General features: G+C 48.8%; 3 protein-coding genes across 3 annotated transcripts; 1 reads left to right on the forward strand and 2 right to left on the reverse strand.

Annotated features, from left to right (window-relative positions):
- Nucleotides 1-2747: 2747 nt before the first annotated feature.
- EsH8_V_001068 (uncharacterized protein) lies at nucleotides 2748-4666 on the reverse strand (the record flags this gene model as incomplete). Its single annotated transcript, XM_083273584.1, has 3 exons — nucleotides 2748-3517; nucleotides 3577-4462; nucleotides 4529-4666. 3 exons carry the CDS (start codon nucleotides 4664-4666, stop codon nucleotides 2748-2750), a joined length of 1794 nt encoding a protein of 597 aa, XP_083126299.1.
- A 4548-nt stretch (nucleotides 4667-9214) lies between these two features.
- Nucleotides 9215-10276, reverse strand: EsH8_V_001069 (uncharacterized protein; the record flags this gene model as incomplete). Its single annotated transcript, XM_083273585.1, has 1 exon — nucleotides 9215-10276. One exon carries the CDS (start codon nucleotides 10274-10276, stop codon nucleotides 9215-9217), a length of 1062 nt encoding a protein of 353 aa, XP_083126300.1.
- Nucleotides 10277-11656: 1380 nt separating this feature from the next.
- EsH8_V_001070 (HET domain-containing protein) lies at nucleotides 11657-13501 on the forward strand (the record flags this gene model as incomplete). Its single annotated transcript, XM_083273586.1, has 1 exon — nucleotides 11657-13501. One exon carries the CDS (start codon nucleotides 11657-11659, stop codon nucleotides 13499-13501), a length of 1845 nt encoding a protein of 614 aa, XP_083126301.1.
- Between the last annotated feature and the right edge of the window lie 2643 nt (nucleotides 13502-16144).

Here is a 16144-nt window from a genome sequence, read left to right on the forward strand (position 1 = left end):
CGCTTCGTTTATAGATAATAAAGAGATATAACGTTTATCTTAAGGATACGTAATTTTACTGTTTAGAGGACTAATCTAGTAGAAGGCTGCATGCTAGAATACAGTTATAACGTTAACAACCGAAGCGGAGCTCTTTAGCTTTAAGAATACTATAAAGGAGATAATTATACTAAAACAACTACTTTAAGATATTAATTTCAACCTTAAAGACGTATAGAAGATCTACTATAACAACTGCTAGACGATTCGCCTTGTAGTAGGTAATAGAGAATGTATCTCAACTAGATTATACTATATAGATATCTAGAATATATAGCTGCATTAGAAGCATGTAAAAGGCTTGTTCTCTATAGTATTTATACTAATAGACGAAATACCAGCCGATAGGCTTATAAAGTTACTTTCCTATATAAAGTTTAAGAGATTTAAAGTACTTTTAAACCTGTAAGACGTATAGTTATAGATACAACAAAATAAAGCGTAAGAAGTAGGAGCAAGTAAGGCCTATAGGCTGGTTTTATTTAAAGTATTAGCCCCTAATAGCTAGGAGGTATAAGTAGCTTCTAGAAGCCTAGTTCCTAATACAAATTAGCTCTTACTTTTAGAGAGCAGCTGTATATATATCTATTAGGACGTTATATATAGGGACTACACTAGCAGGTAGATATAATCTAATAAGGCTGTTAATTACAGCCTAAAGACTAGCTGCCTCTATAGATAAAGGTTTTACTTTAGAAGACGATCCAGCTGCTAAACCGCTATTAACAGGCGCGTTCCCACCTAGAGGCTAAACAGGCTTATCTAAAGACTTACCCTTATTTTAACTACCAGGTGGTACTACTACTACCTCACCTTAACCTTTACCCTTACTGTACTTAGCTTCATTAAGGGCCTTATAAAGAGCACTTTTTATACAAGCAAAAGACTATAAATACAGTTAGCTAGGATTAGTATAAGGTAGTAGATAAATATATATACCTTTTAGGGTGTACCTAGAGTCCTGTTAGCAGCTAGGAACCTTAGCTCTAGATGAAGCACCTTACTGGTTGCTAGTACGTACAGCTTCTTAACTTCCTAGTAGTACTAGTACTTTTATAAGGTGCTACTAGATGTATACTTGCTGTATAATAGTCCTACTAGTATACTATAAATACACTAGATGTAGATAGCGTCTCTAAGCGGTAGCAGCTACTAAGGATTCTAGAAATCAGTAGGATTATTCTACCCTTCTACTTACAAGTTAGAAACTAAGATAAACTTTATATAATAGGTATACTTATTAAGGCCTGTAGTACCTAAAAGAGGCTTACAGCCTTAGTGCTGCCGTTTAGAAGCTAGTAACTTATTAGGCTTAGGCTTTAAACCCTCACCCTTTATGCTACTAGACCTGTTGTTACCAGGCGGTAGTTCTAGAGGCTTAGGCTGTAAACCCTTACCCTCTAAACTACCACCTGGGTTAGTAGTACTATCTTCTTCTATATAAGAAGTTAGAAAGGAAGTAAAAGACGAAGTAAAGTTAATAAAAACGTACTGTTTTTAGGCAGGAGCCTAGTTTCTAAAGAAGGGCTGCTACCCTCCCTCACCTTACACTTAGCAGCAAGCGCTGTATACACCTTAGCGGTAGCAGCTGCCTGTTCTTTTTTACTTTTTAGTAGCATCTAAATAAACGACGTTAGCTTATTAATATTACAGGTAAAGATTTACATGCAAACGTATATATATATAGGTTGTAATACTAGAAATATATATACGTATATATATGTATGTTTATATATAAAGAGGAGAAGAAAAGAGACGAACTATATAACTAGGAATATTATTTCTAAGCAACAAGCTTGCTTTTAAATTAGGTATTACGCTAAAATAAACAAGCTTACTAAACGGAAGGAATAACAACTTAATAGGTAAACACGTAAATATACTTTTTACGTAATATTAAATAGCAAACAAGCTGGCAGGCAACTTCTTTACTTATTATTTTATTTATCTATTTTTATTTATATTATTCTTAAGGCTGTAGGTAGGAAACAAAGGATTACAGCCGTTACTATATTACAGACGACTCTACGCCGTCTGGGGGGGTATGTCGTAATGCTGCAACCCTTCCGGGCAGCCTTACGCAGCCTGCTGTAGAGACCTACTTATCCGGGCCGACTAATTCGCCCCACGGCGATGGTCCTAGGCGAAGTACAAATAGACCTTCGCCCCTGATCCATAGTTAATAAGACAAGCCGTCTATTTCACACTATTCTGCCGCAGAGTACGAGTAACCTCAGGCATGCGACACATTTTCACTTTGACCTATTCCCTCTAATGTTTTCGTCGTCACATTGCGAGTCCCGGCCATACCAGCCTACCTAATTAAAGCACTCATCAGGCCAGCATTCCTGCCCAGCTTTCCCGTGACCAGCCTTTTGCCATAGGTCACACCCGCTATTCGGACATGGATGAAACTGTTAAACCTATTGGTCTCAGTAAGCTGATCGGTGAAATAAACTGAAGGCTTAAGGTATGCCAGTCCGTGACTACGTGATAGTTTGGGCGCCTTGGCGAATCACTATTGACCTCAACGACGACATGGAGACATGGACTTTTTTTTCTTCGGTACTTGATTGTCTATGATAATGCATCTGTGTCTGTTTCCCTTACCATCTTCCTCTTCTACTCAGCCGCTCGCGGGTGTAGAATGCATGTCGTCTTCTCTAATAGAAAGGCACTGATCGCAACATAACTAAATCGTGCCCCTTTCAGAGCTCTTCAGAGCCTACCCTCTTCAATCTATCGCCAGCTACATTTGTCGCCTCGACAACTTCCTTGGCAATCTCGGTCCAAAAGCCACAAGCTGATTTGGTATTCTGGTCGTCGGGAACATCGACCGTGAACGCAGAAAACAACACTTCGGGCGCCCCGATTGTGAGCACATTGGTCAGCTCGTCCCCGCTACCATCTGCCACGGTCCAAGTCGGTGGCTCCCTGAGCCAAACCCTTGACATGGAAAGTGCATTAGGGTTTCCACCCGACAGCGCAAAGGACGCAAAGTAAGTCTGATATGCCTCGGCCAGTTTGCTATCGATGACGAGGAAAGCATAGGCATTAGCCTCGAAGGCGCTGACATTGTTCTTCTCCAAGATGGCCTCAGCTTCGGTGCGGTGATTGGAGAACAGAGGCACCAAGTCCGACGCGTGGCGGGCTAATGAGGCAGTCGGGAACCCGTATCGCAACATGTGCGATTTGCTGGGGAACGCGGAGTACAGGTCACGGGTGTTGCAGGTGAAGCTGGCGTCGCGGATCACGGTCGCGATGCAGAGCCGATAGTCACCGTCATAAGGGTCTTCGGTGCAGGGGTACTGGGCAGCTATCCTTTGTCGTTGAGACGCCAGCTCGGCTCCCGGGAAGTAGACTTCGAGGAACTCGGCGAATGTGTCGGACGAAGTCACATATGACGGCGTGAATGAAGCAGTCTCGTTCAGAACGTGCGAGATGATTGTCGACTGGATGGAAGACTTCCAGTATTTACCTGAGAAATCGGTGTCAGCCAACATGCGCCAAACTCAGTTGAGAGTGTTGATAACTCACCATTCGCGAACGAAATGGTAGGAATCGTGGTGATCCACTTATCGTCCACAGCTGGCCCAACTGGGAACAGACCAGTCTGCTTGACAGTGCCAAAGAGCGCCTGATTCGCCTTCGTCAGGTTCGTGGACTCTTGCAAGCAGGTGAGGTTGAAGGCCAAGCCACAGCCGGCAAGACTTGAGAAGTTCTGATAGACCTGGTCCAACTTGCCCATCGGGCCATTGTCCCAGGCCCATTCAAATGCTGGACTCTGAACAGCGAAGGTCTTGAATGTGGGATCGACAGCACCGTCTTCGCGAACTAGGTGATGGAGAATAGACCCGGCACCGGCAGACTCGCCCCAGGCACTAACTTGAGACGCATCGCCGGACACCTTGTTGATGTATTTCTGCACCCATTCGAACAGAAGAGCCTGGTCGTACAGTCCCGCGTTTGGCTGAGCATTCTTCTGCATATAGTCTCCCGAGAGCCAGCCGAAAGCACCGAGACGGTAGTTGCCAGCGACAAAGATTGTCTGGTAGTTGCTTTGTTTGATTACTGATTGGCCAGTGTATAAAGGACCGAGCTGGTTCTTGCTGCCATATGCGAACGCGCCGCCATAGATCCATACGACCACCGGCAAAGGCTTCGGCGGGGGTGTTTCAATTGCGGACTTTGGTACGTAGAGGTCAAGGAAGAGACAGTCTTCATCTTGAGGAGTGACCTGGTCATCGGGGGTGTTGACATGGGTTTGACCACCTGGTGTGTTGTTGAGAAGCTTCAGATCAATCTGAATACAGTTGCGCCCGTCGCTGACAGGCTGAATAGCTGTGCTTGTCGACGTTGGGAAGGCCGGGGCCCCGAATCGCGGAGGGTTAGCCCCGAAACGGACGTTCTCGAATAGGTAAATCTATTCAAATGGTTAGTAGAGAATTTGGCAGTGTACGAAACGTGTCCCTATCAGTCAATCGCCTACCTCTGGATCATCTACCATAGGCTGACCTTCGTATACTCCCCAGGGCAGGACCAGTGTTGGTGGCAATGCAGCCTCTGCATGCAGAGTCGGGAGATGGGCAAGGCCCATTAGGCTGCACACGAGCAACTTCCTGAACATGGCGAGGGCACAATTAGAGAAGAGATTGAACCTTCAGGCAGTGGTACGGATTTTCTGACATGGTCAACAGATCTTGGTCAGGTTCAACTATTTATAGTCTTTGGAGCAATGCTCATATGCAAAAAGTCGCGAGAAGCTGTCACCGTGCCACTAAATGGGCGTTGAGCTGAAGGTTCAGCGCGCGTGGGTGAACCCCCTTCATGACGGTTCCGAGACTTGCAACGCGTGCAGGCTGGCATCGCATCGACGGATATGGCTAAGGTCATCAGAGGTTCAGCCAGCCATTTCACTCGCTGATAAAATTGTATAGGTACCTTATGCACAGAAGTAATCAATTGCCGGTTGTGCCAACCCCGCACCAGTGCCTAGCGGGACGGCACGCAACTAGAATCAGCGGCTGCAACCGTACGGTCTAGTCAAGCGACCATGTGGATTCCAGGTTGGCGGAATCACGAGACATAATTCCCCAAGTCCTTCAGCTGAGACTGATGAGACTTTCTCTCACGGAACATCCCCAATTAAGTCTCCTTATCGTGAAGATTATGCGGAAGGCGTGGCATGGTGTGGCGGTCTCTTTGGATACACTGGAATGAGCATGAAGCGTTGCCACGGCGACGTGGAGGCATTCTTGCCTATCCATTCTTATACTTAGCTACATGAACGCTTCGATTTGACGATCTCCAGCGCTTCAGTCTGCTGACGGAATGGGTCTCGAGTTCTAGATTATCGACTTCTTGCTACCGCATTCTTGAAGTCGCCCACGTTGAGTAACAACTAATGAACGCCACAGAGATCTGGAATGATCGACCAGGTCCTGGAACTAGAAGCTCCTCAGACTACCCTCATGTGCTTCTCGCCACATCGTATGAGGGCTGGTAGCAGCTAGCCGAAAGCAATTCAGTCAACTCCGACAGGTAGGATGTCGTCGCCATATTCCCCGTGCCACACGAGCCTATCTGAGCTAACATTGTCCAAAAAGATCTCGGATCTCATATCAACTTCTCGGCACTATTCATTTGTAGCGTACTTGTCCCGAAGAATATTGAGCCTTTAGCGACTTGTCGAAGGTCCCCTCCCAAGCATTCCCATATAGGAGCCGTCAATCGGGAACGATACTACTTAAGTGCTCTGCAGATCAAGTCGGCATTTTCGATTGAAACTCAGCCCATACCTCGTAGAATATGGAACATGGCGAAGAAGCGACAACGCAAGAGGTGGCAGCGAGGCGACGTCCAGAGGGCCGGGGAGGAAGATGGCGGGGGCGTGAGCGACAGCCGATTTCGCCGGGGCGGGTGGGCGAATTAAAGTAGTTTACGGACGGAGGGACGGTACGGCGGCGCCAGAGGCGGCCACCGTTTGACGTTCTGAGTTAGCTGGAAAGCCGGGATCCAGCTCTTCTAGATAAGCCTCCCCTCATTGGCTTGTCTACGGGAGAGCGGACGGGGATCCCGAATTCTCCAATGGGTATGGTGGTATGTGACGGTTGGCGATGCAGAAGAGTCTGATAACCCTGGGTCGCAAAGCACCTGTAAACTTTTTCGGTAGACTTCTGTGGCAGGCGACGGAAGCCAAAAGTCATCGCGGCAATCATGGTGTGGACACAGCTATCCAAAGATGTCTTAATCTGTACTTCCATCATTATTTAAGCGTCGATGATCGATCTACGGCTCCTTGAGTGGATTTGTGAGGTACATGCTTCCATTCCGTTGTTTTGCATTGTTTCTCCTAGGTAGCTGTCCTGCACACGGCCTATCCCATTGTTGGAATCACAGGGTATCTGTTGTATACGACAGGACTGCCCGTATGGGCTGGAGCTCGCCGAATATCAATATGGTATATTCGGAAGCTGTAAATCGGTATGTAGAAGGGAAAGTAGAAGGTTGGCAGCAGCAGCAGCGGAAGTGTAGATATAGCTGTTGGCAGCCCGGAGACGTAATCTCCGGGCTCCGCTGCTGCGGCCGCTACCGCGGCCGGCGGCCGGCAGCTGCTGCTGGCCGCCTGCCCGTATTCTGGTCACGTAATCCAACACCCATGCCTTTCGCCCGCCAACAAAGCCCAGTGAGCTCTCCAGAAGACTTTCCCCCTCATTCCCCCTCCAACTCAACCTGCTCAAGTTCCCTCCACGTATCTCGGTCATCTCTCTATCCCATTTCTTCCGCTCACCCAAACCATCCCACCTCTAAATCGTGCTTTGCCAGGATATTACGACGGCGAGGGACATTGTAGCTGAAGAACCATTGTGCGCTCGAGGTAGAAGCTCCACAGATTGAGCTGTAGTGAACAACACGGTTTTGTGGTGTTTGTTTCCGTCAATCGAAGCCATCATGTTGTCTGGTGCAGCTGCGGTCTCCTGAGGCCACCACCGCTGCTGTTGCTGGCTGTTGGCTGCTGCCGGCTCCAGTGCGGGAGGATCGGGTATGGAAGGCCAAAGCTGCCTTTGGTGTTTTTTTGGTGTAGGATTACGGATAGTGTTAAGCGGAGTATGCATGGTATGTCTGGCAAAATGCATTCGGGTGGGGGGATTCGCAGAGGCTCTTGCTTGAAGAGCCTCGTCGAAAAAGGCAGGCTGGTGAAATTTCACCTGGAAACATGTCCAACGTGATGGCTGCAGGCTTTGCAAGCCCAACAATGAGCTGCTTGGTTCGCCAAGTCCCATATCAAACGCCCGCGAGAACACATGATGTCCTCTTCTGTGACTTCTGTTGCTAGGTGTCAAGAAACCCCAGGAGCGCTTCGGGGCTACTCCTTTGTCGTGATTTTTATTGTTGCGGTTGAGCTTGCGGCCGGCCCGGAGGACACAGTCAGAGCAGTAGGCACGCAAGGGAGGAGCGCTGACGATGGAGGACATGGAGGAAGGGATGGGTGTGCTTGTTAGCAAGTATTTGGTCGCGAAGACATGCAGACAGAAGCCGGCAATAGACTGGATCAGCTGCGAGCTGGTATGACGCGCAGACACATCTTAAATGTGCAGAAACCTGCCGTAGACGGTAGTTAGCATTCAGCTCAAAGTCCAAGAAATGAGACCAACCTGGGGTGGGTTTGTGGAAGCCGCGTCCTGATTTGGACACAAAAAGTCTTGTCATTCAGGGTTGTCTGAAATACCTTGCGGTGCCTGTGGTAGCCACGTCCTCCTATGCCGAATCATGATTGCAGCCGCTGGAGGGAAGGTTTGGAGAGATGTCGATGGACAGACTCCGGGCAAAACTTGGGTGCTTCATCAGCACAAACCATCCTCGCCAAAAGACGGAGACTTGAGACATACATGAAAGAAGCTCCCTGGAGAAAGTGGCATCGCCAAGGGTATTTTCGAGTGAAGCCTCCACGAGATTGCAGTCCAGGAAGCGCAGTGTGAATGTGAAAGAGCGAGGTTGAGCAAGAGGGGATAAGGGAGAGTGTGTGTTTGTATGTGTATGTGTGTCTGAGGAAGTATGTGTGGGTGTGGATGTGGGAGTGAGAGTGAGAGAAATGGAAAGATGGGAAGAGATTGTTTGTGAAGAAGAGGTTATTTGTGAAGAAGAAAAGGACGAGCAGGTGAGGCCTCATCTCGAAATAAGTCGGAGGTGGGTCATTTGGATTCACCGAGATGGGCAGGTGAGGGCTAAGCGAGCGAGCGGGCAAGAAATTCACCCGAAAACTCAGACCTCGCTCGCAGGTCAGGTACAGAAAGGAAGGAAGGATCACACGAGGCAAGAGAGGCAGGTAGGCGCCTGCGGTCCTGGGGTGTAAATGACACGCCTGAGAGTGTGGGGCTGGCGGTGTGGTGCCAGTGATTTTTTGGATTGGCCAGCTCGTTCCCCGCGCTCCTCCCTCACCTGGACTGCGTGCCTTCTTGGCCCAGAGTGGGAAAGGTCTATAACGCCTGCTGGAAGAGATAGAGATAATGATGGTTCAATAGGAAGGTCCGGAGTGTCTTCCGCTGCTTCTCGAGCATCACAGACCTTGTCTGGCCCGATTTTGTGGCTGGTGTATGCGTCTTTTGGTCAACTTGGAGACATGCTCTATTAGAGAATGTCAGTACAGCTCATTGCATGGCCTCACAACTTCTGGGAGAATCTCTTTGGGGTTGAAGAGCGTGTGTCTGTTGAACCTATCATACCTTACCTAACGAAAATGATCCGATAATCGTTAGCTTACGTGACTGACATGAGCAATATGACCGACGTGACCCAGGGCATCGCAGTAATTCAAGCTACCGCCGTTAAAATAAGCTACATCGTACCAGGTCCCTGCGCATGCGCCGATTCTGCTCGGAGCCGCAAGGTTAGTGGCGGGACCGTCTGGACAGCGGCTTAGTTAGCAGAGGATCCCGTTCCTCTGGAAGAGCCTGCGCTCACTGGCTTATCCCTGGGAGAGCGGACGGGATCCCGAACTCTTCAGTGGGTATGGTCGTATTTATTGTTTCCAAGGCCACAATTGCTCTACGTAGGATACCTCGTACCACTGCCTCGATGATCGCATTGCAATCTGCCTATATTGGAAAATGTCTTCATCTCCCTTGGTATTACCGGAGCTAATGTTGTGTTAGGCCTGCCGATTTGTGTACTCTGGTTATTGCTTATCAGCCCAAAATGTTTCCATGTATTCCCTTACACCCATAGGCTTCACTTCCGGGCACAAGGTGTTTACCACCGGTTGTAAAACAACTTCACCTTCTCTATCCCGAACATAGGCAAGATTAAAGTCGGCCCAGAGCAGACCCATGAAGTCATCATGGGAGAGACTAGCCATTTGCTTCTCTATATCCTCCCTCTTCACCTTTTGTACCTTGAAATCTTTTCCGGTGACGGCTTGAGCATGAGCCAAAAGCTCACCCATAGTCAAGGTTTCACCGACCATGCTCATATCTTCTTCCCATCTCGGCAAGCGAAGGGACGCAGCGACAAAGCGGCCAACGTCTCTCAAAGCCGTGAATGTGATTCGTGGCCATTGGCCATCTTCTCTGACTGGAAGTTCCGCGATGCCATTGTGGAGACCGATGAGGTATCCTCCCGATCCATCTCCCAGAGGACCTTGTCTGTGCAGGCCCTGGCAGGCCTCGTCTTCGCCAGGTGTATAACCGCTGCCTTTTTGCAACTGGGCAAGGTTTTTCCCCTCGTCTGTGGCAGGCTCGGTACCAACGAACATGCCATGGCCGATATAGTTCATAAACGATCCCTGGTTGAAATTGGCAAACTCGATGACATCTCTGTGCCTGATGCACTCTTCATGGACACCTTGATTGACCCATTGCATCGAGGTCACATCGGCCCAGCCTCTGGGACCAAAGCCCCACTGAGAGGGCGCAAAGCGCTTGCAACCCATCTTCACGGCGGCATGGAGCAGGTTGATCTGCATCTGTGCTTGCGAACCGTCCTGAGCCGAAGTTACTGAAATGAGTGTGTGTACCCCCTTCAAGGCGGTGGCGATTGAGTTGACAGAAGTATAGTCAACGGCTTTAATGGTGTGACGCTTGTTTTCACCGTCAACCGCACGAAGCCATGTGGGGAGTCTGGTTGATCGCGAGAGAATTACCATGTCCCAGGAAGACAATCGCTGATCGGCAAGTACAGCGGTAAGAATTGCCCGGCCCAAGCTAGGCGAGGTGCCACCGGCAAGTGCAAGCATCGGCATGAGGGGCAGTGGGAGAGCTGATACGATAGGGAATGGTGATGAGTGAGCAGTTCAAATTATCACCTTGAGTTGGGGTGATGTCGATGTTTATACACCTTATGTTCTGTTGACCAGACTAGAAATGGAACGGTGTGTCTAATTTCATCCCACCTAATTCATTCATGCTTCTCATTGGTCCTCCTTTTCGGTTTCCTGTCCGCGCAACCCGTTTTTGCATCCGGTGGGATGTCCTCTGCCGCTTGTGGGGGCGCGCCAGCCTTCCTTGGTCACGTGGCCTATCGGCACTCTTGCAGACCCACTGTAGCCACAGCGGTCTGAGCGCCTCCTCCAGCCACGGCGTGACATTCAGACAAGCGAGCGGTTCAAAGCCTTATCGCACCTTAAAGAAGGGTTTGTTGGTGTTCATTTCTTATTCAAACTAAGCGTAAACTTAATAAACCTCAGGATCATGTCAGACCAGAATGGCTGCCTGAAAGGGCTGTGTCAGGGAAGCTCTACAGGGTCCTCTAGTAAATTTAGAGGAGGCTGTTGTAGAACTAGCGCGTTTCTTTCCACGCCCAACGAAGCAGACCTGTCCTACCGAGAAACTCTAGTGTCTCCTACTTCGCTTCTGGTGTCATCTCATTCGTCGCAGAACTCTCGAAGCGCCCGTGGCCTGCTTCTTACAACACTAGGTCGGAAGATCAGACCCGACGTCATGGTACAAAGCCGCTCATTGCAGCCGCTGAACTGCTCTTCGCACGGCGCTCTTGGCCTCGCCCTCTTTGGCTTCAAGCATGAGTATGGGAATGGCCCCTATTTAACGCCGACAATCTGGTTGGCCAATGTGCGGCAGGGCGCCTTTTCTGACAAGGGGCCTCTCCCGGTGAAGCAAGAACTACACAATCTTTTAACCACGTATTGAACCTACTGCTGGCATGGTTGAATAAGACGAATGCTATCCAATACAAAACACACGGTTTGGATGTGAGCCCCAAACTCCATTGCACCAGCCTCTGCTGCAATCTGACATGTGCCGACACATACTGCCGCCCACTCCCACTCAATTTGATAGACCAGATTCAGGCTTGGCGGCTTATACTGCAGATTAGGCAGCCATATGCACTTGTCTCCTTTTCATACATAACCTCCTCAGCCGAGGTGGAGAACAGTTTCAACCGTAGTATCATCACTTCCGCTTCATCTATGGTATGAAAGTATTTCAATCACCACGCAAAGCCAGTCTTATTCACAATTCAATCTTGGTATCATACCGTTCGAGTTCTGTTCGTTATGGCCGCAAGTAATCTGGAGCAACATCCCTACCCGTACCTACCGCTCAGCAGCGGGACGTGCATCCGGCTGATAGAGGTCGTGCAGCAGCCTGGGTGCCATCAACGCATGCGTTTAGTAGAAACTGATCTGGATAACCCAAATCGACTAGTTTACCAGTGCCTCTCATACACTTGGGGACCTGCAATTCCTCTACAAGAGACCACGCATGTCAAAAGTGATGAAGGGAAACAGCCCTTCTGGTTCGTCAACTACTCCCCGCAGGATGCAACGCGTCATGAAACAAGAATTCCCATTACCCCGAGCCTCCAAGAATTCCTCGTTGAGTTTCGTAGGCGCAACCTGAAGGACGTGCATTACCTCTGGATCGACGCTTTATGCATTAATCAGGACGACCTGACCGAGCGAGGAGCTCAGGTGGCGCTGATGGGCCGGATCTTCTCCTCCTGCGAGCGAACTATTGCATGGCTTGGGGTCGAGGACGCTGACAGTCGGGCATGTGCCAAGACGTTTGCGAAGATCGGTTCTATTCCCGACGACCAGCTGGATTGCCTTACAATAGAGGAGGTCGGCTATCGACTGAAACTAGTCGACGCAGAATGGTTTTCGTTGGCTAGATTCATGAATCGGAACTGGTGGCATCGAAAATGGACCCTTCAGGAAACTGTACTCCCACAACATATTGTCTTTTGGTGCGGCAAGCATGAATTCAGCCGGTCGAATCTATTGCACACGATCAGCAAAGCTGACACCCGACTGTGGCGGGGAGTCACGGTGCCCGACGACCCCCTCAAACGCCGTACAGCTGTACCTCAGCGCGTTCTAGACTCTTGGTTCGTATGGCCCAACGTGCTCTGGCGACTGATGAGGCTGCCACAGCTGCACGCTCGCATCGGCTCATTGGCCCCTCACTACGCCCGTTTTCGGTGCTCCGGCGACGCACACGACAGCGTGTACAGCATTCTTAGCTTTCTTGGGGATGATGTCACGGAACAGGTCTCTGTAGACTACACAAAAGAACTGGCTGACGTGTTTACTGAATACGTGCGAGCGGCCCAACTAGATTTATTCTTGTACGACGTCGGAGGTATATCCTGGCGAATCACTCCCGGCTTACCATCGTGGGTACCAGACTTTGCTGCCCCAAGGAGGCCCGTCGACTGGACTCACATTGGTGGGAACGTTTATAACGCAGGCGGTAACGATGACAAAACTACGGCAAATCCAGTCGTGCTGCCCTCTGAAGACCCTCGGATCCTCGTCGTACCAGGCATCTTCGTCGATACTATCACACAGGCAGGCGGAAGGGCAGTGGACGCGAGCACGGGGAAGTGCTTCGCAGATGCATTGGCAGTGCTGGACAACTTGCCATGGGCTGAAAAAAGCGAGGACATCATAGAGGGGTTTTGGCGGACGCTGCTGTCTGATATGACGAGGCAAATTCATCCAGACCCAGAGACCTTCGGACCATCTTTCACAGCATTTTTGGCTTTTTATCTCGCCAAATGGATCTTTATCTCGAACACTGAGAGTGAAGTTTCCATGTGCGTCAAAAAATCCATTGCTAGTCTATCAGGAAAGAGTCACCTTGGTCTTCTCCCTTCATGGGAGCAGCTACTCAACTTAGCCGCTAGATTTGCAGAGCGACCTGACGCAGAGACGCCTGTGCTGACGGAGGTTGAGATGCAGAAGCTGTCACCGTATCTGGAGTTTATCCGTGAAAAGTTTGATGAGAGATGCTTCTTCATCACAGAGCACGGGCGGATGGGCATTGGGCCTGATGGCTTGAAGGTTGGAACTCTGGTCTGCGTGGTCAAGGGCGCCAAGTACCCATTCTTACTTGATCAAGGCAGTGTGGGCCGATACAAGATTCTTGGTCCCAGTTACGTACGGGGCATCATGTTCGGAGAAGGACTTCAAGAACGGGAGTTTGAGCGACTTGAGATTGAATGAGAGGTAACACTGGCTATGATTACAGAAGGTCTAAAAAAAAAAAAATTTGGGGGGGGAGGGGGGTGGAGCTTGTTAATGTCACTGTGTATGTTCACTCTTTAATAGCGGATCGAATCCCAAGACTAACATTAAACGCGGTGAAATATAGCTTCGAGTTTCGGTTGGCACCTTTCTAGGGAAAGAAACTTTCAATTACTAAAGAAAAGTCCATTTGTTTTGACACGCACCGCACCCTCATCGTTTCGTCAGAACTAGCTGTTGGGCAAGCACACCTCCAGGAATTTCTTAATTCTAGCCTGACGCAATCATCATTACACGATGCCAAACTTCAAAAGTACGGCCATAATTTCCCTGCGTGATCAGAGGCGGCAATATACCTTAGTCGTTCAGAAAAGACAGAGTTTACAATCAGGTACCTATCAAGGTAGCTCGTCCTCTGACCCTGAGATCTCGATATTAAGCCCCGTCACCTCCAAGTTCTACCCAGAAAATGAATCTTGACCAGAGGACCCACAACCTCCAGGTACCTAGCGAGTTGACACATCCTTAACCTTCTTTGCTGCTTGCGCCAAGTGACCAAGACGTCGTCGCACATGCGCAACATGGGGTACGTGTCCGACATGACCTTGATCACTGACAAGTCAACGCCCATCTCACGCAGCATCCACTCGCGGATCCGGATCGCCACCAGTGAGTCAACACCCAGGCTAGTGACTGGCCGCGCTAGGTTAATCGTAGCCAGGTCCATATTAAGCAGCTTGCTCAGAGCGATGGCAAAGGCCTTCTCTAACCCTGCTCTTTGCTGGCCTGCGTCGTCGTCAGCGCTGACCTCAGTTAGCTATGCTTACACGCTTATCACTGCTGCACTACACTCTGCGCTAGCGTCTAAATCATTACCCTAGTTATCTCAGAGATAGCGCACAAGACACAGGTGTCGAATAATAGGGCGTACGGAGGGCATGATGTACCCGAAGTGCCCGCCAGGCGTACGAAGTGCCCGCTAGCTATATGAAGTGCCTAGTAGGCGGCACGAAGTGCCCGGCGAGCGGCCCGCGCCCCGCAGCAGTCAGGCGATCACGGAACACGCCGGATCGCGCGCTGCTAGCAGCCTGAGGCACTCACGGAGCTTGCCAAAAGGGCTGCGCGCGCGGCAGGGCAGTTGAGAATAGCTAGACCACATACAATATACGCAAGCCTATAGGCTATTCCACTATTCAACACCTGTCTTATAAGTGTCTTTTCTGTTTCTTGTTTACTAAACTCATACTATCTCCAGGTAAGCAACACCCGCGTATGCATCAAATCAAATCCTGGCCTTGGGAGTGTATACATACTATCTTATGCTTAGCAGTTAGTGGTTAGCGCTTACACTAATACGCCAATAATAAGCGCCCCCGCATTCATGCACCTGCTCACCCAACTCACCCAGCTCACCACAAACATCACCCGAAAAGGCAGTAAAGCAGCCAGAGCAAGGTGAGTAGCTGGGTGAGTTGATTTCACTTGAACCTTCTAGTTAGGCGCCACTAACGCTTTCTAGTCTAGGAAGTGAAGCAGAATTGGGTGAAATTACTGATAACCGATATCATCTCAAGACAGATTCGCATAAGCTATGGAGATCAAGACTGACCTGATCCTTAGGTCATGCTTGTGAAGCCAGGCCAGATTCTTGGTTAGTTCATCAGTAAAAAACAGATTACACAGGCAGTGCCACATGTAGGTAGGCCACATGCATTCAAATTTACATTGGATGTCCCATTTCACCCTTAATCTCTTTCATAATGGCTGCTTCTCTCTCGCATATTCCTCGTGTCGTCTTTTGCGCGTTTGAACCAAACTATAACGTTGGTAACCCACTTCTGGGCCACCCCCACATCTGGGCCACCCAAAAATGCCTCAACGACAGCATCTTCCCTCCTACACACTCAACATCTGCTTCACTAATACCCAACAGAATCCTATTATTTCTTGCACACCTATTGCCTACTATATAATGGGCTAATATACTGAAGATGAAGTTAACCAGGCACTTGACGCTATTGCTAAAGGAAAGAGCATACGTAAGGCTGCCTATGAATGGGGTGTTCCATGATCTACTCTACAATATAGGATTAATAGGGTACAACCTAGAGATATTGCCTTTGTAGACCTATAGAAGCTCTCTACGGCCTAGGAAAATTACCTTGCTGAATGGGTTTAGATCCAAGCTGCCTTAAGACTTCTACCAATACATTAACAACTAAAGGAATTCGCCTAGAGAATCCTCCAGGTGAAAGGTAGCAACGATACAATTAGTAGAAACTGGGTTTAATCTTTTATTAAGAGAAACCTATTAATTAAGGTCTAGAGAAGCTAAGCAATTAATTCCTAGCGTATTAATAGAGCTTCTACTAATATAATTAGACTATAGTTTAAATACCTTAAGATTCTAGAGATTAAAGTAATTGCTTTATCTAACCGTTAGAATATAGATGAAATAGGGATTCTTAAGGGTAGAGGAACTAATAGGTTGGTGCTTAAGGCTGCTAAAAGTTGTAATCTATAGAAATCCCAGCCTGGATCTTAAGCCTAGACCTTATTAGTTAAGTATATCTTAGTAACTAGTAATTTACTACTACTACTTGTAATATATAAGGGCAAGTT

The sequence above is a fragment of the Colletotrichum jinshuiense genome, chromosome 5 (genome assembly GCF_051148585.1).
Source record: "Colletotrichum jinshuiense chromosome 5, complete sequence".
Lineage (NCBI taxonomy): Eukaryota > Fungi > Ascomycota > Sordariomycetes > Glomerellales > Glomerellaceae > Colletotrichum > Colletotrichum jinshuiense.